The sequence below is a fragment of the Pipistrellus hanaki genome (genome assembly GCF_964339955.1).
Source record: "Pipistrellus hanaki genome assembly, chromosome: 3".
In the NCBI taxonomy this organism is placed as follows: domain Eukaryota; kingdom Metazoa; phylum Chordata; class Mammalia; order Chiroptera; family Vespertilionidae; genus Pipistrellus; species Pipistrellus hanaki.
Window position 1 is genome coordinate 170458000 of NC_140505.1, and position 21478 is coordinate 170479477.

At 58.9% G+C, this 21478-nt stretch overlaps 2 protein-coding genes across 5 annotated transcripts; both read right to left on the bottom strand.

Annotated features, from left to right (window-relative positions):
- Nucleotides 1-2280: 2280 nt before the first annotated feature.
- GNB3 (G protein subunit beta 3) lies at nucleotides 2281-10080 on the bottom strand. 3 transcript variants are annotated; one of them, XM_084878036.1, is made up of 10 exons: nucleotides 9923-10080; nucleotides 8709-8795; nucleotides 8413-8451; nucleotides 6645-6751; nucleotides 6504-6567; nucleotides 6213-6375; nucleotides 6043-6109; nucleotides 5752-5953; nucleotides 4034-4250; nucleotides 2281-2910 (listed from the first exon to the last, which is right to left on the bottom strand). In XM_084878036.1, exons 2-10 carry the CDS (start codon nucleotides 8763-8765, stop codon nucleotides 2804-2806), a joined length of 1023 nt encoding a protein of 340 aa, XP_084734162.1. In that variant the 5' UTR covers nucleotides 8766-8795; nucleotides 9923-10080; the 3' UTR covers nucleotides 2281-2803. The 3 variants fall into 3 exon arrangements, with proteins under 3 accessions (XP_084734162.1, XP_084734161.1, XP_084734160.1); XM_084878035.1 differs by lacking the exon at nucleotides 9923-10080 and adding an exon at nucleotides 9032-9911; XM_084878034.1 differs by lacking the exon at nucleotides 9923-10080 and having other exon boundaries at nucleotides 8709-9911.
- A 125-nt stretch (nucleotides 10081-10205) lies between these two features.
- P3H3 (prolyl 3-hydroxylase 3) lies at nucleotides 10206-21253 on the bottom strand. 2 transcript variants are annotated; one of them, XM_084877971.1, is made up of 15 exons: nucleotides 20514-21250; nucleotides 19425-19577; nucleotides 18893-19103; nucleotides 18667-18798; nucleotides 18024-18160; nucleotides 17500-17589; nucleotides 17218-17270; nucleotides 17038-17105; nucleotides 16785-16909; nucleotides 13381-13482; nucleotides 12984-13134; nucleotides 11979-12096; nucleotides 11832-11907; nucleotides 10912-11052; nucleotides 10206-10792 (listed from the first exon to the last, which is right to left on the bottom strand). In XM_084877971.1, exons 1-15 carry the CDS (start codon nucleotides 20991-20993, stop codon nucleotides 10598-10600), a joined length of 2232 nt encoding a protein of 743 aa, XP_084734097.1. In that variant the 5' UTR covers nucleotides 20994-21250; the 3' UTR covers nucleotides 10206-10597. The 2 variants fall into 2 exon arrangements, with proteins under 2 accessions (XP_084734097.1, XP_084734098.1); XM_084877972.1 differs by lacking the exons at nucleotides 10206-10792; nucleotides 10912-11052 and adding an exon at nucleotides 11077-11677 and having other exon boundaries at nucleotides 20514-21253.
- Between the last annotated feature and the right edge of the window lie 225 nt (nucleotides 21254-21478).

Genomic DNA, 21478 nt, shown 5'->3' on the forward strand with positions numbered 1-21478 from the left:
TTTGTGATCTTTCCCCAAAAAGATATTTCTCTTTCCCTCTTTTTTTAAAAAAAAACAAACAAAAAAAAACACCTAACCAACATTTTTATTGATTTCAGGGAGGAAGGGAACAGGAAAGATAAAAACATCAATGATAAGAGAATCATTGATTGGCTGCCTCCTGCTCCCCCTACTGGGGATTGAGTGCAATCCTGGCATATACCCTGACCAGGAAGGTCCGTAGCTCTGTGCTCAACAACTAAGCCATATGGGCCCAGCTTCTTAAAACATTAAAAAAAAAAAAAAAAAAAAAGTCTTAATTGATTTTAGAGAGGAAGGGAGAAGAAAAGAGAGCAAAAAACATCAATCAGTTGCCTCTTGCACATGCCTGACAGCATGTTCCCCATCAGGACCAGGGATCAAACCAGCAACCTGGGTAAGTGCAGGGGAAAGGGCAGCTGAGTGTCTTCATGGCCTTTTACTTCCCCTCCTCAAGCCTCCTCATACTCGCCACCTTTTGGTGTATGGGACTGCTCCAAGCAACTGAGCCACACCAGCCAGGGCGTGGCTTTTCCTCTTACTATCTCATATCCAAGCCCTTGGTCACTAAATCCTGGTGATTCTGTATCTTGAATCTCTTCCCCATCCCTTTTCTTGTGCCTCCTGTCCTATTGCCCTTGCCATTTCTTGCCACCTGACTCCTACTATTGCCTTTATTCCCTCCTGTCTCTCCTCCTTCCATTTCATCAACCTACACTGCTGCTTGGTTCATCTTTCTGAGAAGCCTAGCTGATCACATTATTACTCTGCTCAAAGCTCTTCCATGGTTTTCCATTGGCCTTAGGGTAAAGTCTAGATTAGCCTTACATTCAAGGCCTTTTATAATCTGACTAGAGGCCCAGTACACAACATTTGTGTGTCCTTCAGCCTAGCCTGTGCCCTCGGGGTTTAGGCAATCAGGTCTAAACCGGCAGTCATCTCGAAATCTGGGATGCTGCGCGCACCAATGACCATACTTTTTTTTTTTTTTTTTAAAATCAGTCTTTATTGTTCATATTATTACAAAGGTTCCTCATTTCTTCCCCCTTCCACCAGGTTCCCACCCCATCCTCCGCCCCCTCTCAACCCCCCATTGTCCTCATCCATAGGTGCACAGTTTATGTTCAGTCTCTTCCTCCCTCCCTTTCCCCGAGAACAGTCAGTCCACTCCCCTCCCATATCGCTGATTCTACTACAATGAACCGCTATTATTGTTAATCAGGTTTTTCAATCTCCTTTTTTTGTTGTTGTTGTTTTGTTTTTTTTTTAATTAATAAACTTTCACAATTCTAAGAATAAATTTTAAAATCTAATAATTTTAAACCTTGTTTTTTTTTCTGCCCTGGGAATTGAGAGCAAACTTGTTTACATGTAAACTTGCCCTTAGGCTATCAAAAGGTGTAGCCATTCAAGTGTAAATGGGCCACCCACATACACACTGGCACCCACCTTGGTTGGTGGCCTGGCCTGGCATTGTCCACTGGCCTCTGATTGCCTCCCTCTGTGTGTGTGTGGGGAGGGGTACACGCTCAACGCAGGAGCTGCCCCCAAGTCCCCTGGTGGTCGTTGTGCATCATAACAACAGGTCATTCTACTGTTTGGGCGATTAGCATATTAGGGTTTTATTTTATAGGACTAGAGGCCTGGTGCAAGAAATTTATGCACTGGGGGAAGGGTTCCCAGCCTGGCTCTCACAGTGCAGGAGCCCCACAATCAATCGCCCCAAAGAGGTAGGCCCCACCCACCCATCCAGATCTCCTCGATGGCTTGCCCCAAAGAGGTAGGCTGGAGCCAGGGATCCCGGGATCCCCAGGCCTGGCCATGCGGAGTGGCCACTGGATCCTGCCTCCGTAGCACTCACACTGCGTCAAATCCCCACCCACCCACATGCGCCCGCAGCACACACAGCCTCCTAGTGATGGATTGTGGGATTGTGACAGCATGAGAGCATCACAGTGTGAGGGAGTGACAACCACTTAGGTTATTATTAGTATAGTCTCTTTCTCAACCTAATTCTCCTATACAAACACACATGTCCGCACCACGGGCAGGCTATGGTAACTGCTGTGCACGCACACCCAAGCCACCTGGTGAATACCTTCTCTCCTAATCCATCTCCAGCCTTCCCCTCTACCCTACTTTTCTACCCACAAGCTGTCTGGTACCCAACCTTTATCACTTGTACCTGTAATATTTTATTACTTAAATGGGAACTGAATCTTTTTAAAACAGAAGTAGGGTGGAAACCAAACATCACAGATATACCAGGATGCTATACTTTATTGCAAGTGATTTGAAGAGAGAGAGGGGGAAAAAAAAAAAAAAAAGAAGGTAGGCAAAGGGGAAAGCATGAAGGAGAAGGGGGCCAGGACCCTGGTGGTGCCAGAGCCATAGTCAGGGGGCCGAGCGCCCTGGCCAGGTCTTTACCCCGGACAAAGGTAGTAGCCCTGGAGGAGGAGTCCTCGGGCCTGGCGCCTCCTACTGACGCCTGCTGGGCTGCCCAGAGCTGGGGAGGGGTCTGCTGTCCTTACTTATTAAAGGAGAAACTATGAGGACCACAGAGAGGGGAGACCATGGGAGGAGATGGGGCGGTTCTCTGCCCAGCTCGGATGCTGCCTCCCAGAGGCACACCCTGTGTTCCCCTCGGGTCTCAAGGGGAGAAAGCTTGTGGGAACGGCAGCTGGGGGATAGAAGAGGAAGCCTTTAAGGAACCTTGAAGAAAGTGAGCCGAGCAAGGGGCAGCTGAATGTCTTCATGGCCTGTTACCTCCCCTCCTCCAGCCTTCTCAGTTCCAGATTTTCAGGAAGCTGTCCCAGGAGCCGGTGGCCACCGCCATCCCGTCAGCTGTGACCCCCAGGCAGCTGACCCTGTTGTCATGCCCAGAGAGGATGCCTGAGGAGAAGGGCGAGGAGTCAGCGGGTCTGCACATGCCGTTTTGGCGGGGCGTGTGCGCGCCAAATCAGCGTGCGCAGCCGATCTGACATTTCCTCGTGTCAGGAATCCCAGGTCAGGTGGGCTGGGCTCCGACTTCAGCCCCCCTGGTGGAGACAGGAAGACCCAAGGAGGATTAGCCCTAAGCAGTGCGGCTTCTCTTGAGGCCAGTCTCTGCCAAGAGCCCGGGGTGAGGAGGAGCAGAGAGAGATGGCAAAGGGCCGGCAGTGTCCCTGTGCTATGAGAAAAGAAAGGGGCAGCCGAAACCGGTTTGGCTCAATGGATGGAGCGTCGGCTTGGGGACTGGAGGGTCAAGGGCATGTACCTTGGTTGCGGGCATATCCCCAGTGGGGGGTGTGCAGGAGGCAGCTGATCGATGACTCTCTCATCGATGTTTCTAACTCTGTATTTCTCTCCCTTCCTCTCTGTACAAAATCAATAAAATATATTTAAAACAAAAAAGGGAGGGGGGCATTTGACAGGCGCTGGGAACCGTGGGAAGGAACCCTTTTGTGCAGTTTCTTTGTTTCCAAACCAAGAGACGGAGGCCCAGAGGGAAGTGACTTGCCCAAGGGCACTCGGAAAATAAGCCACAGAATTGGGATTCGGACCCTGACTCTCTGGCCAGTGTTATTTTCATGGAGCACCTGACCTGTCTGAAGGGAAGAAGCCACACTGACTCGGCTGCAGACCAGGCTGGTCCCATAAGCCCCTCGCTTGGGGTCAGGGCCCTCGGATCACTCCGGACCTTGATCCTGCTCATCGCATCGTCCTCCGAGGCCGCCCTTTCCTGGCAGTGAGGCCGCCCCTGAAACCCGACCTGACGGGACACTCAGGTCCTCAGGGCTGGGCACAACCTGGAGGAGCCGCGCTGGAGGCAGCAGCTCGGGCCCCGGGCGGTGGGGCAGGCCCTCAGAGCAACTTTGCTTTCGGAGAAGACGATCCTACGTCGGGAACCAAAGGGACTTGGTTCTGGGGGCAGAGCTCAGCGTTATCTAACGACCAGGGAACAGCAGTCCCTTCCTAACGAGGGGAGCCGGCGGGAGGGCACTTCCAGCCGAGGTGGCAGGAGGGGGCCCCTTACCCACACGCTCGCCCTTCATGGAGTCCCAGACGTTGCAGTTGAAGTCGTCGTAGCCCGCGAAGAGCAGGCGGCCGCTGAGGGAGAAGGCCACGGACGTGATGCCGCAGATGATGCTCTCGTGGGAGTAGACCGTCAGCTCCTGGTCCGCCCGCAGGTCGAACAGGCGGCAGGAGGCGTCGTCGGAGCCGGTGCAGATGGCCTCGCCACTGGGGAAGAACTGAGGGCACAGGTGGCGATGGGGTCAGGTGCTGCTGCCTCTCCTGCCTTCTCCCTGGCGCCCGCCTCCCTCAGCCTCCCTGGCTGTCCCTCCCCTGGCCTTCGGTGAGCACGGCCGTGGCATTGCTCTTCATGCCTGCTGGCGGCTCCCCCGCACCCTGCACTGGCTCCTCTTGACAGACTGGCATTATTCCCATGAGGCCGAGGGAGCGCCTGCAGCCTGCCCAGGATCACAGGGCTGGGGGGGGGGGGGGGGGGCTGTCTCTGACTCTTCCACTACACTCGGCGGATCAGAGTGCAGGAGCAGGGCCAAGTACAAATGCATAACCTGAATCTCATCATGAGGAAATGTCAGAGCGACTCACTCAGAGGGGAAGGCTACGGAAAACTGGTTTGTACTGTCCTCTTTTCAAATGTCACTGCCACACAAGACAAAGGGAGGAAAGCAGTTCCAGTTTAAAGGAAACCAAGATGTGGCAAAAAAATGCAATATGTGTTTCTGGCAGGGAAAAAACCCCCACTGCGGTGAGGGATATTTTCTGAGACAACTGGAGAGAGGTGACTACAGACTGCAGACTACATTACTGTGTCTACATTAGTGTTAAATGTCCTGACATAAAGAACTATACTGTAGCTGTGTAAGAGAATAGCCTGGTTGAAGTCTATAATGGGTAAAGAGGTATGATGTCTGCAACTAACTCTAAGAAACAAAACAGAACAAGGAAAGTCCTGGCTGGTTTGGCTCAGTGGACAGAGCGTCAGCCTACAGACCAAGGGTCCTGGATTTGACTCTGGTCAAGGGCATGTACCTTCGTTGTAGGCTCCTCCCTGGACCGGGCCCTGGTCAGGGATTGTGCAGGAGGCAACCGATCAATGTGTTTCTCTCACATCGATATTTCTGTCTTTTCCTCTCCCACTCTCTCTAAAAAGATCAATGGAGCTGGGACCGGTTTGGCTCAGTGGATAGAGCGTCGGCCTGCGGACTGAAAGGTCCCGGGTTCGATTCAGGTCAAGGGCATGTTCCTTGGTTGCGGGCACATCCCCAGTAGGGGGTGTGCAAGAGGCAGCTGATGGATGATTCTCTCTCATCAATGTTTCTAACTCTCTATCCCTCTCTCTTCCTCTCTGTGAAAAATCAATAAAATATATTTAAAAATAAATAAAAAGATCAATGGAAACATATCCTTGGGTGAGGATTAACAACAACAAAAAAACACAACCCAATGTAGATCTACATTGGGATGTATGCATGTGTGTGTCTAGCTAGCTGTCAATCATTTATCCATCCATTCCTCCATCCCTTCCTCTACAGCGAAGAATAAAAGAAATGTGGTAATCTGTAAACCGTGAGAATGGGAGCTCTTTTTGTTATAACTTTTCTGTAAGGTGAGATGATTTAGAAGCGGACAGTTAGAAAGCAGGGTGGGGAGCTCTGGCGGGGCTCAGAGGATGCGTGTGGGACGGTGGGGTGGTCCCAGGAGCCGGCGCACAGAGGGGCTCACACAGATGGCGTTGATGTCCGACTCGTGGCCAGTGAACGTCTGCCGGCAGGTCCCCTCCCGCACGTCCCAGAGCTTGGCGCTGGCGTCGCAGGCCCCCGAAACGAAGAGCTTGAAGTCGGGAGACACGGCCAGGCTCATGCAGTCCCCTGTGTGTCCCACAAACACAGTCTTCTGCTGCCCGGTCTCAATATCCCACAGAGCGCTGCAGGGAGGCGGGGGGGAGGGAGGCTGTCACCAAGAAAGGCCAGGCCCGAGCTGCCTCCCAGCCCCGCACCCAGGGCCAGTCCTCACCACGTGGTGTCCCCGGAGCTGGTCACGATGCTGTTGTCGTCCAGGAAGCGGCAGCAGGAGAGATAGCCTGGGGGAGGTTAGGACAGGGCCCTGGCTGCAGGGCCACGGGCCCGCCAGCCAGCCAGCCAGCCATAATCCCTCAGGGTGGGACAGAGGAAAGGCCCTCTCACCTGTATGGCCAGAGAGTTCCCGGCTGACCTTGACATTGCCCTCACGGGATTTGAGGCTGTAGATGGAACACATGTTGTCCAGCCCCCCACATGCCACAAAGTTCCCCGATGGGGCATAGGCACAGGTCATGACCCAGGAGGAGCGCAGAGGAATGGCGTGGACCTGCGGGAGGGCAAGGGGAGCAGACGCAGGGCCTGGGCTGAGCTCCCGGGTGGAGAGCGCAGAGGCGGGTAGGCATAGTGTCCCCAAGAAAGGACGGAACGATGGAGGGCGGGAGGCGGGGCTGGTACCTTATTGGTGGTGTAGGTGTCCCACACGATCAGCTTCCCGTCTTGCGAGGCGCTGACTAGCAACCTGAGGAGAGGGCGCTCCTTGTCACCCAAGCCTGTCCTTCCTGCCTCCCCTACCCTCCGGCACCTCTCGGGTCTCACTTGGAGTCCGTGGCCCAGTGCATGGCATAGATCTTGGCCAGGTGTCCCCTTAGCGTCCGTCTCGTCCGCATCTGGACTCGTCCCACGACTTCTAGGCCAGACACAAGCTGCAGAAAAGGGGGGCACAGGAAACCAGGGTGAGCCGAAACCGGTTTGGCTCAGTGGACAGAGCGTCAGCCTGCAGACTGAAGGGACCCAGGTTCGATTCCAGTCAAGGGCATGTACCTTGGTTGCGGGCACATCCCCAGTGGGGGGTGTGCAGGAGGCAGCTGATCAATGTTTCTCTCTCTATCGATGTTTCTAGCTCTCTATCCCTTTCCCTTCCTCTCTGTAAAAAATCAATTTAAAAATTTTATTAAAAAAGAAAGAAAAAAAAAAGAAAAACCAGGGTGAGCAGGGTCCTTGACCAGATGTCTGTGCCACAGCCACCAATCTGTGCGGGGCTCGGGGTCAGGCCCCAGCCTTAGGGAGGTAAGTCTCCCTGTGGAGTGGCTTAGGCTGATGACAGACAGCCAGTGGCATGTTGCTAAGTGTTTAACAAGTCCCTCTCCGGTGCGGGGTGAGGGGGCGAGGCGAGGAGGGAGGGTAAATTCTATCCTGTAATTCTCCCGACTTGACCAATTTCAAAATGTGAAGCCACGGAACACGTACGTAGGAAGATACATACGCATTTCCAAACCGCCAGGAGCCTGCCCGCTGCCCGCACACACCGCCGTAGCACAGCCGCCTCTGCAACTGGGTGCCCAGGTATCACCCTGACCTTGAACTGTGGCTTCTGACATGTGTGGTCCTGGGCCCCTTAAGTTTCTCCAGCTTCTGGTCTTGGCCGGAGGCTCCCGGGCCAACAGATTGGACTCGCCATTTCCCTGCTTTAGTATCTTGATCGAGTTCCTTGACCTCTCCGGGCCTGTCTCCTCCTCTGTCAGTGAATGTCTATCGCACCTGCCTTGTGGGGTTGTCGTGAAAATGGAGTCAGGGATTGAAGCCGCTTAGCTCGGTGTCTGGCTCAGGGTAAGTGTTCGGTAAATACTTACTAAGATATTTAATCCTATCTACGGTGCAAATAACGCCAGGAAGCACCTTGCTTTTATGCATCCCTGAGAAAGAAAAAAATGCTGCCTGTTTCCATGGTAAGGCACCATCTAGTGTTCGATGCATCTTGATTTCAAAAGTGTAAAAATGTGGGAAAGTGTGCGTCTTAGAACTGATGAAGTGGCCGGGACCGGTTTGGCTCAATGGATAGAGCGTCGGCTTGGGGACTGAAGGGTCCCGGGTTCGAATCCGGTCAAGGGCATGTACCTTGGTTGCGGGCATATCCCCAGTAGGGGATGTGCAAGAGGCAGCTGATCGATGACTCTCTCTCATCGATGTTTCTAACTCTCTCTCTCCCTTCCTCTCTGTACAAAATCAATAAAATATATTAAAAAAAAAAAAAAAAAAAAAAAAAGAACTGATGAAGTGCAGTATCAGACAGCTAGTAACGCAGCCCGTAAGGGTGCGTGGCTTACAACGTGCTGTCCCTCCCTTCACCTCACCCCCCTGCGGTGTGAGCGGGTGTGATCACCTCTGTTTTATGGATGACGGGATGACAGTAGGGCAGCGTCCTGTCCTTAGTCTCCAATCCGGCCCCTGGCCCAGAGCAGACCTCACTCCCTGTTTGTTGGCTGAACTAATTAGTGTTATTCCTCATCCCCAGGACTTGGGCTGGTCAGGGAGCTCCCCTCCCCTCTGCTCCCCTCAGGCCCTGCTCAGGGGGCAGGAGTCTCACCTCTGCCAGAGTGATGTCAGCGCAGGCCTTCCTGGCATCCTGGGGGGAAGCAGACGTTAGGGAGGGGCAGGGAGGGGGGTGCCTGGGCCTCTGAGGCAGGTAGGCTTGGGGATCTACAGTTTGGACACTTCTCAGATATGAGATGCAGAAAGTCTCCGGTGACTTCCGGGTCAGGGGTCTCTAAGGCATGAGTCACTCAGGAGGGAATCCAGCTCCTCCCCCCCAGGCCACGCTCCCTCAGGTCCCCATTTCCACGTTCTCGGGGTCCCCGGTGGGCGGGAAGGTGCTGGAGTTACTGCAATCTGCTTCTTGAGCTGTTCCGCCTCCTGCCGCAGCTGCTCCATCTCCCCCATGGCGGGCAGGCTGAGAGGTGGCTCCGGCTCCTGCCAGGAACGTGCGGTGGGTAGAGGGGATCCCTCTGCCTCGTACCCCACACCAGACTCCTCCCTCCCAGAGGGCTGGAGGCCACTCTGGGAAATAGGGAGCCGACAGGTGGCCTCCACCACCTCCTCAGGGAGCCCCTCCATGTCTGGAGTCCTGTGCAGCCAGCCCTGCCCTGCCCTGCCCGCCTTCCCCGCAGCCCCGGGCCCAGGGGCAGAGCAGGCCGGCTCCCTCTTACTTGGGCTGTGACTGGACCTCTCCCAGGTTTCCAGCTCCGGCTCCCAGCGCCTCCTCACTCCCTCCGCCGCAGCCAGCCGTCACCTGCCCCGCTCCGCTGCCAGAGGAGCTGGCCTGGCCTGGCCCCGCTCTGGGGAGGGGGGTGTGGGCGCGGACAGGGGAGGGGAGGGCCCACAACCACGTCAGGCAAATTAAATCAGCTGGCAAGGGTGGGGAGGAGGACAGGAGGTGTGCGGCTTCCAGAGCCTCAGGCCCAGCCTGGGGGAGGGGAGGAGCAGGAGTGCTGGGCTATGGAGGAGCAGCCCCCCACAACAAGCTCTGGGGGAGATGTGGGGGGCGGGGGGATGCTTCCCGATCGGTCTCTCTGCAGGCAGAGAGAAGAGCATTAGGCCCCACGGGATTAGAGCAAAGCTGTGAGGATTAAAGGTTGACGTTTGGGAGTGTGCACAAGGGCAGCAGCCACCACAGCTCCGGCAGCCCCTACCCGCCTCCCTCCCAGGCCCGGCCCCACCAATGTGACGATCTTGGCCGTCAGGACCTGCCTAGCACCCAGCCCCAGAGCCAGAATTCAAGGGTCAGAGAGGGCCCATGGTCAATGCCCAAAACTGTTCCTTAGCTCCGGTGGTGAGGGGGAAGAGGTTTCTGGTGACCATGGGGAGGGCTGAGATTAGAAGGGACTGATCTGGATAATCCTTCTTCCAGACAAACCCCAACCAGCTGCCCCAGGATCCCGTTCTGGGGGATGGGGGCGGGGGGAGCGGACAGGGATTCAGGAGGAGGGATGGACAGGCCCGCCCCTGCTCCGGGTGCATAAAAGGATCGCAAGCAGAGGGCAGCCCCCCTCCCCTGCTCCTGTCTGGGGTTTGGGCCCCTCCTTGCCCCCATGACTCACGAAGTCCTGCTGGGCTGGGAAAGCAGGAGTCTTAGGGATCAAGCTGCCCTAAGTCTCGGCCACGCTCGGAGGGAAGACAGGTCTTAGCGTCCGAGGCCCAAGAAGCAGCTGTCGGGGTTTGGGTGCATTTGCATGAGGGCAGCAGGTGGCTGAGATTTCCCTGACAAATCACAGGCCCGAGCGGCCCCGCCCCCGGAGACACCTGTCTCCTCCCAGGCCAGCCAGAGCCGCTCCGCCTCCAGCCTCCAGCCGCCACGGACACTGATAGGAATGAGGGTCCGGCCAGGATCTCCGCGTTCTTTATTGACAGGCTGGGAGGGGGCAGGAGGCTTACTCTCCCCGCTCAGCCTCCTCCTTTGAAGCAGCCAGGCCCTGCCCTGGCCATTTCTTTCCAGGGAGGCATCTGCCCTCGGTCTGTCCTGGGGCTGCAGGCCCATCCCCTGGGGCCAGGCCTGGCTCCTCAGACCCAGCGAGTTCTAGGCTGATCTGTGCAGCGTCCTCTGAGCCCAGGGTGGGCTGGATGGCCCTTGTGATCCCCAAGACAGTGGGGGTGCAGGGACAGGGAGCTCGCTGTGCTGCTCCCGTCACAGTCACATGGGCCTTTGTGTGGGTATGGCACCGAGGCAGCCCTTCAGGAGTCACGTAGCCGCATCCCCGAGGGGCTAGCTCAGCCCCTCACAGCTCCTCTCGGACCCGAGGCGGCTTCCCAGTCTTGTCCTGGCCCCGCGGAGGCCTGCGGCCGGGGGGTTCTGGGGCAGGGTCTCTGCTGGGCATGTCTTCCTCCTCATCATCACCCTCCTCCTCCTCCTCCTCCTCCTCCTCCTCCTTCTCTCCCGGCTCCTGAAGCAGCTCCTTGGCTTCTGTCCACTCCTGACAGAGAGGCCGGAGGAGAGTCGGGCCCAATCCCGGCATCCACCCTCCCCAAGGACCCTCCCCAGGTCATGCCAGCCCCTGCCCCTCACCCAGCAGCCGGCCCAGGCTTCACACACCTGCTCCCTGTGCTCGGGCGCCCACGTGTGCCACAGCGCCAGGGCGCAGCGCCGGCCCCGCGTCACGGCCCACACCCCGTGGGGGTTCTCCCCGCCGGAGCTGAAGGCCACGAGGCGTCCGCAGCGAGGGCGGACCTGCGCCTGGGGGGTGAGGGCAGGCTCAGCTCCGGGCGGGCCCTCGGAGCTCGCGGCCCTGGCTCCTGGACTAGGACAGGGCGGCGGGCATGGAAAGACCAGTTCTCTGGCCCATCACTCACTCCTCAATTCAGGGGCTGTCTGGCGGCCAAGGGGAGACTGGCCTCCCCCCTGGGAGCACCCACGCCAGAGAGGCTAAAGGAGCTGGAGCCAAAGGGAGGAGGGGTCTCCATCCATGCCTCCTGAGGGTCCCCTCCCTCTTGCCCTGACACTCGTTCAACTGTGTGTGAAGTACTCTGCCGCATGAGGCAGGACCAGGCTCCGGGCGCTGGGCATGAGGATCTTGGGGCTCCTTCCACCCCAGGGAGGGCGTGGATTGAAGGTGCTGTTGGTGGTCAGCAGGCAAGGAAGGAAGACAGAGAGCTCCCGGTGATGAACAATCCCTGTCCCTCTCCTTCTGCCTATTCCCAGACCCTAGTTTCTACCTGGCATAGGGATGTGGGGTCCTGTGCTCACCACCCTTCGTTAGGAGGTGAGGCAAACACGAAGGCAAGTCCGCAGGGGTCACGTGATCTCCTGCGGGGGCGGGGATGGAGTGGGGGGGGGGCTGTTCGACCGTTGCTGGAGAGCCCTGAACAGAGACTGGTGGGAAAAGCTGGGAAGCCAGAAGAGGGATCAGGTGGCCCCAGCCATTTCCCTGCATTTGCTTCTGGGATCCTTCTGTTTTGAATCCTGAGCCCACAGCTGTGCTCCCTGCCCCAAACCCTCCCCCTCCCCCCCCTTACCCTGACGGTGAGGGCGTTGGGCTCTGTGAAGAACAGGTCCCCGCCCTGGAAGTCATCGTTGAGGTAGAGGAGTCCACTGGAGGGGGAAGACAGGAGGCGGTGAGGTCCCAGCCGGGCGCCCCTGCCCGGCCCGGGAGGCCTGCCCACCTGTAGTCCCGGTACGTGTAGGCTGGGGGCTCCCGCCAGCACTCGCCCGTGTCGGGGTCCAGAACGCAGTTGTCGGCATGCACGGGGTGACTCAGGTCCATGCGCTGCTCCTGCTCCCCTGGGGAGCAAAGGGGCCTGGTGAACGCCGCTGCGCCCTGCGGCCTGGGCCCACCCACCACCATCTACACCCCCCGCAGCCTGGGCCCACCCACCGCCGTCCACACACACACACACACACACACACACACACACACCCCGCGGCCTGGGCCCACCCACCACCATCTACACCCCCCGCGGCCTGGGCCCACCCACCGCCGTCCACACCCCCCGCGGCCTGGGCCCACCCACCGCCGTCCACACCCCCCGCGGCCTGGGCCCACCCACCGCCGTCCACACCCCCCGCGGCCTGGGCCCACCCACCGCCGTCCACACCCCCCCGCGGCCTGGGCCCACCCACCGCCGTCCACACCCCCCGCGGCCTGGGCCCACCCACCGCCGTCCACACCCTCCGCGGCCTGGGCTCACCCACCACCATCCACACCCCCCGCGGCCTGGGCTCACCCACCACCGTCCACACCCCCTGCGGCCTGGGCCCACCCACCACCGTCCACACCCCCCCGCGGCCTGGGCCCACCCACCACCATCCACACCCCCCGCGGCCTGGGCCCACCCACCGCCGTCCACACCCCCCGCGGCCTGGGCCCACCCACCACCATCCACACCCCCCGCGGCCTGGGCCCACCCACCACCGTCCACACCCCCCGCGGCCTGGGCCCACCCACCACCATCCACACACACACACACACACACACACACACACACACCCCGCGGCCTGGGCCCACCCACCGCCGTCCACACCCCCCGCGGCCTGGGGGTCCCGGCTGAGCAGAGAGGCCAGGCCTTAGGAGGGAGATGAGCCCGCACCGTCAGGGGCTGCTGAGGCTCTGCAGCCCCCACAGGCCCCGGAGGCCAGGCCAGGGAGGCACAGTGGGGCATGGCAATCACCTTTGATGGCCGTGCGGCACACCAGGTGCGTGAAGGAGAGGTGCAGCGGCCGCTCCGGGGAGAAGTAGGCCTGCGTCAGGGTCCGCACACGCTCGCTCGCCTCCAGGAGCAGCTTAGCACCCTGGGTGCTCACAGCCCCGGCCCGGGCCAGCTGTGGGCGGCGGGAGGGAGGACACGAAGGAGGGAGGCGACGGGACGGTGAGTGTGGAGCCTCTCTGTGGCCAGCTCCGTCCATCAGCCCCAGTGCTCCTTCCAGTGGCTCCATGACACCCCCTCCTCGGCCCCCGGGGCAGAGCGCCCCTCCATGGGAGAAGCCCAGGCCCTGGCACCAGCCTCCCGCGCGCCCTCTTTCCCAGACCTGAGCATCAGGCGAGGACACGGATCCCTCTCCGCTCACCTGTGCCGCCTTCAGCACCGTGAGCCCCTCGAAGTGCTCGTGGGCGGTGTGAGGGGATCGGCGGCCCCGGTAGCCAGACCTGGCTCCGGCCTCGGCTGCGTCCTAAAGAGGGGGAGAATTGGCTGTGGGGTCACCGTCCAGCCCCGGACTTTTGCCCGCCTCACTGCCCACGGACTACAAGACTTTCTCTCCAGCCCGCGTGCTCCCAGAGGTCTCTGGAAGACGCTGGAAGCTCCCAGAGGTCTCTGGTGGCTCCGTTTCCGGAGCTGCCGCCTTCCCCGGGGAGTGACATGTCTTCTCCTCTGTATCCTCGCTCCCTGGTAAAGACCTGGCAGCTCACTGGCGGGGGCCTGTGCACAGAACTCCGGAGAGCACCCGACCAGGGCCCCTGAGAGGGCAAGGACAGCTGGGAAAGGGGTGCAGGAAGGGTGATCACTCCCTGGTGGGCTAAGAACAGAGGAGCCCCTCTGGAAGCAGAACCTCTTCCGGCAGGAAGCTCGGTGGTCAGCCCAGGTCCAGGCGAGGTATCGCTCTCCGACCTCTTTCCACTTGACACTCTCTTGGAGAATGTGCGAACCCTTGACAAGAACCCACACATTGTGTGGGAGGGTCTCCTGGTATTTGGCTGTCCTTTCCTGACACCTACTCTCCTGCCTGCTTTATGAAACTCAGTTAAAATACCATCACCTAAAAAAAAAGTTGAAACCGGTTTGGCTCAGAGGATAGAGCATAGGCCTTCGGACTGAAGGGTCCCAGGTTCGATTCCAGTCAAGGGCATGTATAATACCTTGGTTGCGGGCACATCCCCAGTCGGGGGTGTGCAGGAGGCAGCTGATTGATGTTTCTCTCTCATCAATGTTTCTAACTCTCTATACTGCTCCCTTCCTCTCTGTAAAAAAATCAATAAAATGTATTTTTTTAAATAAGTAACTAAAATACCACCACCTAATTATTCCATATATAAACCTCATCTCTGAGAAACCACCTAATCACACAAGCCATCTAACCTTCTATTCTTTTTTTTTTAAAAAAATATATATTTTATTGATTTTTTTACAGAGAAGAAGAGAGAGGGATAGTGAGTTAGAAACATTGATGAGAGAGAAACATCAATCAGCTGCTTCCTGCACACCCCCGACTGGGGATGTGCCGGCAACCAAGGTACATGCCCTTGACTGGAATCGAACCTGGGACCCTTCGGTCCTCAGGCTGACGCTCTATCCACTGAGCCAAACCGGTTAGAGCTAACCTTCTATTCTTATATTCATTCACTCATTCATTCATTCATTCACTCATTTATTCTTTCACTCACTCACTCATTCCACCAATTTGTACTGAGCATCTACTATGTGCCAGGCACACTGCTCTAGGCACTGGAGGCACAACTGTGAACGTGAAAAGGCCCCTGCTGCTGAGCCATCAGCCCAGCCGGTATAAAAAAAAGGGGGGCTTACATTTTCAGATAACAAACAACCAAATCAGATGAATTCAAATAAATGTTATGAAGAGAAAGAAAAAAAAAAATAGAGCTACAACTTAGAGCGTGCCCAGGCAGGGGTTGGGAGACAGCTACGAGATGAGGTGCCATCTGAATGGAAACCCAATGATATGAAGGAGTCCCTTGAATAAGGGAGAGAAAAGCGTTCCAGGCAGCAGAAACAGCAAGTGCAATGGGCCCGCGGCCAGAGTGGTTAGTGTGACCGAGCCACAGAAAGGTCCGATCCTTGCATTGCCCCAGGGTCTCCCCCTGACTGTCCTCTCCCACTGCCTTTCCCCACGCTGCCCCAGAGGGACCTGCCAGCCCACTGGGATGGTGGCGACTCCGGACCCTGCGCTGGGAGGTTCTACAGGAACAAGAAAGTCACCGCTCCTCAAACACTTGAAGCAGCCATCCTACCCTCCTGGGTAGGGTACAGAAGGCCCTTCACCGTCTCTCCTCTAATTCCAGCTCTGACCCTCCCCTGTAACTCCTCTAATGAACACACAGCCTGGTGATAATGGTGACAGCTACTAAATGCTGAGCGCTTTCTTCTGAGATCTTGTCCATGTACTCACTCACTTAATGCTCACAACAACTGAGACAAAGCCGCTGCATTTAGCCCCACGTTACAGACAAGGAAACGAGGCTCAGAGATGCTGAAATACATGGCCCAACGCCACACAGGCAGTCCCTGTGGGGTCTGCCCTGCGTGCGTAGCCCCTGTGCTCCGCCGCAATCCCCGGAACGCCTGGGCCTTCTCCCTCGAAGCCCGACTCCCCTCCTTTTCTCAGTCTCGTGCTTACACTGAGCTCAAATGCCACCCGCCCCAGGCTTTCTATGACCTTGCATTCTGGTGCTTCTGTCTGAAGGAGTACGTACTCCTTAGATCAAACTTAACCACCGCTCTAAGTGTGTCTCTACATCCGACTCCTTCTCTCCACAGTGAGCCCCAGACACAGAGTCTGGCTCACCTCGCTCTCCCTGGAACCTAGACGCTCCGAGTACACAGCACGCGCTCCAAGCGTGTGTGCTGAAGGAGCACTAGCCTAGAATGGAGGCTGATGCTTCATGAAATGGCAGGCTCAGCCTGCGAATATCAACCCAAACTAGGAGGGAGTTCAATGGATGGGAAAATAAGCCTACGTGTTCACAGCCATCAGCCAAGCCAGTAATGAAATCCTAACCCACATATTCCCAATGTCCTATGCCTTTTTCTTTTTTTTTTTATTGATTTTTTTTTTTTTTTTTTTTACAGAGAGGAAGGGAGTGGGATAGAGAGCTAGAGCTAGAAACATCGATGAGAGAGAAACATCAATCAGCCGCTTCCTGCACACCCCCCACTGGGGATGTGCCTTGCAACCAAGGTACATGCCCTTGACCGGAATCAAACCTGGGACCCTTCAGTCTAGGCCTACACTCTAACCACTAAACGAAATTGGCTTCAGTTGCCTTTATGTTTTTTATTTTCTTTTGTTCTTCCTGTTAACTTCTAGCAAAATCCATATGTGAAGAATGTAAGGGGAAAAAGGAAAGAATGTCCACGCCAAGCCCTCTAAGTTGAGAGGAAAAGGAACTTGTCCACAGCAGTGAGGCAGAGGCAAGCCCAGTCCCGGCTGGGGAGTCCAAGAAGTTAGAACAGGGGGCAGGCGGCTCTGCCTGGGGTCCCTCACTAGCCAACGGAGCCACCTACCCAGGGGTCTTCTTTTTTTAAAGGATATTTTTATTGATTTCAGAAAGGGATGGAGAAGGAGAGAGAGACAGAAACATCAACGAGAGAGAATCACCGAACGGCTACCTCCTGCACGCCCCACACCGGGGATGGAGCCCACAATCCAGGCATGTGCCCTGACCGGGAATTGAACCGTGACCTTGTGAGCCACCATCGAGCCATGCCGGCCTGGTGTTCTTTCTTAGGTCTCCTTACTTTGGCCAACTGCAGCAGCACCCCACACTCAGCTGGGGTGAGCAGACCGTCCAGCACCGCGCGCTCGGACCCGTTCAGCTGCCTTGCATCCTGGGTCAGGGTTACTCCCTCCAGGAGGAGGACATCTGCAGGGGAAGGGGTGAGGAAGAGGAGACTGAGGGCCCCCTGAAAGCTGGCCCAGCAGGAGCCCCAGCGGGCAGCCCCAGACCCGCCGGGATCCTGCCTCCTGCCTCCTGCGTGCCCAGGAACTCACCCTTCCAGTCAGTCAAGGGCTTCGGCTGGGGAGGCTCATGGTCCCAAGGTCGCTGCTCTTGATCCTCTCTCGGGGGTGAGAGACATGCTCAGTGGATGCACAGACCAGTCCAGATCCATTTTACCCGAACCCCGCCCCAAAGGACCCCTCCGGGCCCCTCCCACCACCGGCCTCTCCTACCTGAGCTTTTCTCTCAGTGACTCGGGGATGAAAGCTGCTGGAGTCCAGGGATCCTGGAACAGTCAAGAAAAGCGCCTTCACCCACCAAGTCCAGCCCCAATCCCTGACACTAGCCTCTGAACTACCACGTTCATAGGCTCTGCTTCCAGAGGGCAGGGCGGAGGTGGGGGAAGCCCGGGTGCTGGCCCAAACTCTGTAACAACAACAACTTCCGCAGCATCTTCGCCGGGTGCTAAGAGCTTTGTACGTGGAAGTGGGATGGCGAGAAGAGGAGTTACTCACAGGATCCTTGAAGCTGGTCCCCAGGTGCTCCATGGCATAGTAGAGCTGCCTCTTCTCGCCCAGGGACCGAAGGACGAAGCGCTGGATGTCCTGAGGCGGGTGGACAGCGGGGGAGGGCCGGGGGAGGAGGAGAGACAGGGAGAAGGTAAGTGGAGCAGGGAAGTGAAGGCAGGGCAGCCCCAGGTTCCAGGGGACAGTCTGCCTGCTCCATACACACTTCACCATGCCTCTCGCTCAGCGTTCCTCCCTCAGCCGCTGCAGGACACCTGGGCTCTAACTGGGGGAGAAGTCTGTGTGTAGGGTGGGGGCAGGCAGGGGTGAAGATGAGGGGAGAAAGATGGGCTGGCACTTGGACTGGAATCCGAAGTGGGGAGCAGGGCGTGGAGACACGTCAGTGCTGGACTTGGGGTTGCCTCTGGGCCTAGAGAGCTTGGGCCGGAAGGGGAGAAGGGGGCGGAGTCCAGGTCACTGCTCAGGTCTGTGTGAGTTAGAGCTCACAGGGTGAGGGTGGGGTGGAGCGGTACCTCTCTCGGCCCCAGGCCGGGTCTCGGCTCCCCCAGCTGGGTCTGGTACTGGCTCAGAGCTTCCTTGGCAGCCTCATCCTCCGGATAAAAGAGCAGGAAACTCAGGACATTTTCCACAGCCTGGGACAGATTCCCCACTGGGGAGAGAGAGCCACAGGGAGGGGTGGGCACACAGACCGAGGATGGCCGTGATCCCGGGTGGAGGCAGGGAGGACAGGTGGACTGAAAGGTGCTCTCCCAATGCCAACCAACGCCGAGGGGTCCCCCCCCCACCCCCCTCCCACAGACATGCTCCTCCACTGCTTCTTGTCAAAGCCTAACTCAAACCTACCTGAGCTGAGGGGCAGAACGCGAGGGGAGGAAGAGAGGAGAGAATAGAGGAAGGTGAGAAGCAGCAAGGGCAGGAGGGGCCCTGGGACCCATCTCCTGAGCTTCCCACAGTGGCGCCCAAGCAAAGCCAGTGAGAGTCCTCCAGCAGTGACGGTCCCCGCGGAGCCCTGACCAACGACAGAGCCAGAGACAGACGGGAGGGATGGAGAGACGGGGCTCAGGACACCCCCTCAAAGACAAGCCTTCCCCTAGGCCGGTTTCCAACCCATCACCCCCAGGATTGGAATCCAGCATCCCTTCCCCAACCACGGACCCTGAGCATGGGCCTCCTGCAGCCGCCTCAGCTGGCTGGGGAGGAAGTCGGGGACCGGGAAGCTTCGACCAGGGCGCGTGGCTGTCTCCTCCACACAGCGCTGCCGGCACTGCAGGACCCGAATCCAGTGCCCTGCGGAGGACACACACACACGCTATTCTATTCGGCTTGTCCTGCTTCCCCTCCTGGCGCGGTGACTCCACCATCTTCCCAGCGCCCGCCTTACCGGCAATAGCCTCATAGAGACCCCCCTGGCTCCCGGGTCCTTCCTCCTCCTCCTCCTCCTCCTCCTCTCTCTGGAGTTCCTCAGGCCCCTGGCAGCCAGCCCGGCAGCTCTCCACCTGAGCCAGGCTCTCCTGCAGGGCCTCCTCCAGCCTGGGCAGGGCCAGTGCTGCCTCCTGGCGCCCCAGGAGCTCCAGGCCGGAGTCATAGGCCGCCTGTTGGAGAGGGGAGTAGTCAGACCCCTGAGACCCTGGGGGAGGGGGTGCCCAATGGGACTGGGAGGTAGAAAGAAGGGGAGGGGTGTCTCCTTCCGGGCACGGACTCCAGGCCCCACTTCGCCTTGGCCTCAGGATTGGAGCGTTAGAACACGGGGCTTAGGGATCCCCAGGAAGAAAATGAAGTCCCACCCAAGGTCACAGAGCACGGTACTCAGATCTCCTGATGCCCAAGACACATAGGGATACAGTCCCGGGAGACTGGTGTATCCTGTTAGTCAAGGGCTGGGGGAGGGACAGGGGTCCTGCTGAACGTCTCACCCAGTGTGGGGGCGTCTCCAGGTCCCGGAAGCTCTGCGGCCGAACCCCAGACATGCGCCTGTACTTAGCCATGTCCTCCCGCATCTGCAGGTGCGTGGGGTTCGCCACAAAGAAGGTGTGAGCGGCGGCGGCTGCCAGGTCCAGCTTCTTCAGCTGGATTGGGGGGGAAGAGGGAGTCAGCGCCCTGAGGGGTGGGTGTCAGACCTCTGCCGCTCACCATCCTCCCCATCCCAGACACACCCCTGGGGCTGCCCCAGAGCCTTTTCTGGAAGACTCCTCAGTGCCAACTGCCCACCCCCACGCTCCAGGCCCCAGGGACATCAGTATGTCGGCCCTCTCAGGAGTCTGGCAGCCAAGGAAAGGGGACTAAACACTCTGGAGCCGGTGAGCTGTGGGCAGAGGGGCCTCAGTGTGGGAGACAAGGTGTGAGTGAGGGCTAAGCACAGTGGTCAGGGGCAGAGACCTGATGGACCAGCGAAACCCGTAGGTCTCTAGGACCCTGAGGGGAGGTAAGTGGCCAGCCCCTCTCTCCCCCCGAGCCACGTAGACTGCAGCTACCGTCCAGGAGCTGCGCTGTGTCCACGCCGCCCCCCCCCCAACATACACACACACACACACACACACACACACACACCCCGCACCCCTAGACGTCCGTGCTCACGGCCCCCAGCCCAGCCCGGCCCCTCTCCTCTCACCTCCCCGAAGCTCTCTCCGGCCTCAAGGGAAGGCTCCCTCTAACCCTCCTCCCTCCCTGCCCTCCCAGGGGCGGCTTTCGCCCCAACCCTCTCCGCCGCACCCCCAGGAAGAAGCAGCGCTCCCCGCCCCCCACCCCCACCCCCCTCGGAGGCCAAAGACCTTCTAAGATTTCAGGCCCCTTCCCTTCGTCTTCCATCTCCTTCCACCCGCTTCCCGACCCCGTCCCACGCCGGCTTTGCTCGCACTCTGATGGGGTCCGGGGTGCAGGGCCCGCGCAGAGGCCGGAGGTCCGTTAGACCGCCCCCCGCAGCCCCACCCGGGCCCCGGCGCTGCAGCCCGCCCCCTCCCGGCGAGCGCCCGCAGCACAGCGCCGCGCGGCGGGCGGCCCCGCACCTGGTAGTAGGCCCTCTGCAGGTAGTTGTAGGGCTCCCGGCGGCGGAAGGCGTCCCGCACGGCGCCCCCCACGCGGAGCCGCGCCGCGCCCCCGGGCCCCAGCCTCCGCGCGGCGCACTGGCTCAGGCACTCGGCGCGGCGCAGCGCGGCGCGGAGCAGCAGCCGCTCCCAGGCCCCGGGGGCCGCGCCGGGCGGGGGGTCGGGGCCCGGGGCGTCGGGGAGCGCGGCCTCGGCCGCACAGCGCGCCCCGCAGTCCCGCCGCGTGCGGCCCAGCTCGTCGAGGCTCCGCAGCGCCTCCCGCAGCAGCGCCACGGCCGGCGCCCAGGCCCCCGCCGAGTAGGCGCGCAGCCCGTCGGCGTAGAGCAGGTCGGGAGGCTGGGGGGGCGCCCCGGGGGACAGCGTGGCCAGGCCCGGGGGCTCGGGGGACCCCGGGGGAGGCAGCAGGAGCAGCAGCAGCAGCGAGCGGAGGAGCCGGAGCATGGTGCCCGAGCCTCCGGCGGCGGCTGCTGCCCGGGGAAAATGCGGGCGCGGAGGAGAGAGAGGAAAGGGGGCAGGAAGAGGGAGGGGAAAGGAAGAAGAGATGGAGAGGAGGGGAGGAAGGGAGAAGGAATGAATGAGCGGAGCCAGCGAGACCTGGAGAGCCCAGTGTGTGAGAGAGAAGCCAGATGGAGCCTGGCAGAGGGTGGAGAGAGTCCTGGCAGTGCAGTTGGTTCGAGTGTCCCGGATTCTCCATGGTTGGAGGCTCCATCCCTTGTCAGGGCGCATACAAGAAACAGCCAATGAGTACATGAATAGGTGGAACAACAGATCGATGTTTCTCTCGCCCTTAACCTTCCTCTCTGTCTCTAAAAGCAAGCAATAATTTTTTTTAAAAAAAAGGTAAATGGAGAAAGCAGTCTTTAAGAAGAGTTGGGTTGCCCTAACCGATTTGGCTCAGTGGATAGAGCAGAGAGGCCTGCAGACTG

Coding starts and splice junctions, on each gene's coding strand:
- GNB3 (XM_084878034.1), bottom strand. CDS start 8,939: ATGGAGGGGCTCCCTGAGGAGGTGGTGGAGGCCACCTGTCGGCTCCCT. Junction 6,568..6,644: donor CACTGGGCCACGGACTCCAA/GTGAGACCCGAG, acceptor CCCTCTCCTCAG/GTTGCTAGTCAGCGCCTCGC. Junction 6,110..6,212: donor GGAACTCTCTGGCCATACAG/GTGAGAGGGCCT, acceptor AACCTCCCCCAG/GCTATCTCTCCTGCTGCCGC.
- P3H3 (XM_084877971.1), bottom strand. CDS start 20,993: ATGCTCCGGCTCCTCCGCTCGCTGCTGCTGCTGCTCCTGCTGCCTCCC. Junction 18,161..18,666: donor GCAGGAGGCCCATGCTCAGG/GTCCGTGGTTGG, acceptor CTCTCTCCCCAG/TGGGGAATCTGTCCCAGGCT. Junction 17,590..18,023: donor CCGGCCTGGGGCCGAGAGAG/GTACCGCTCCAC, acceptor CACCCGCCTCAG/GACATCCAGCGCTTCGTCCT.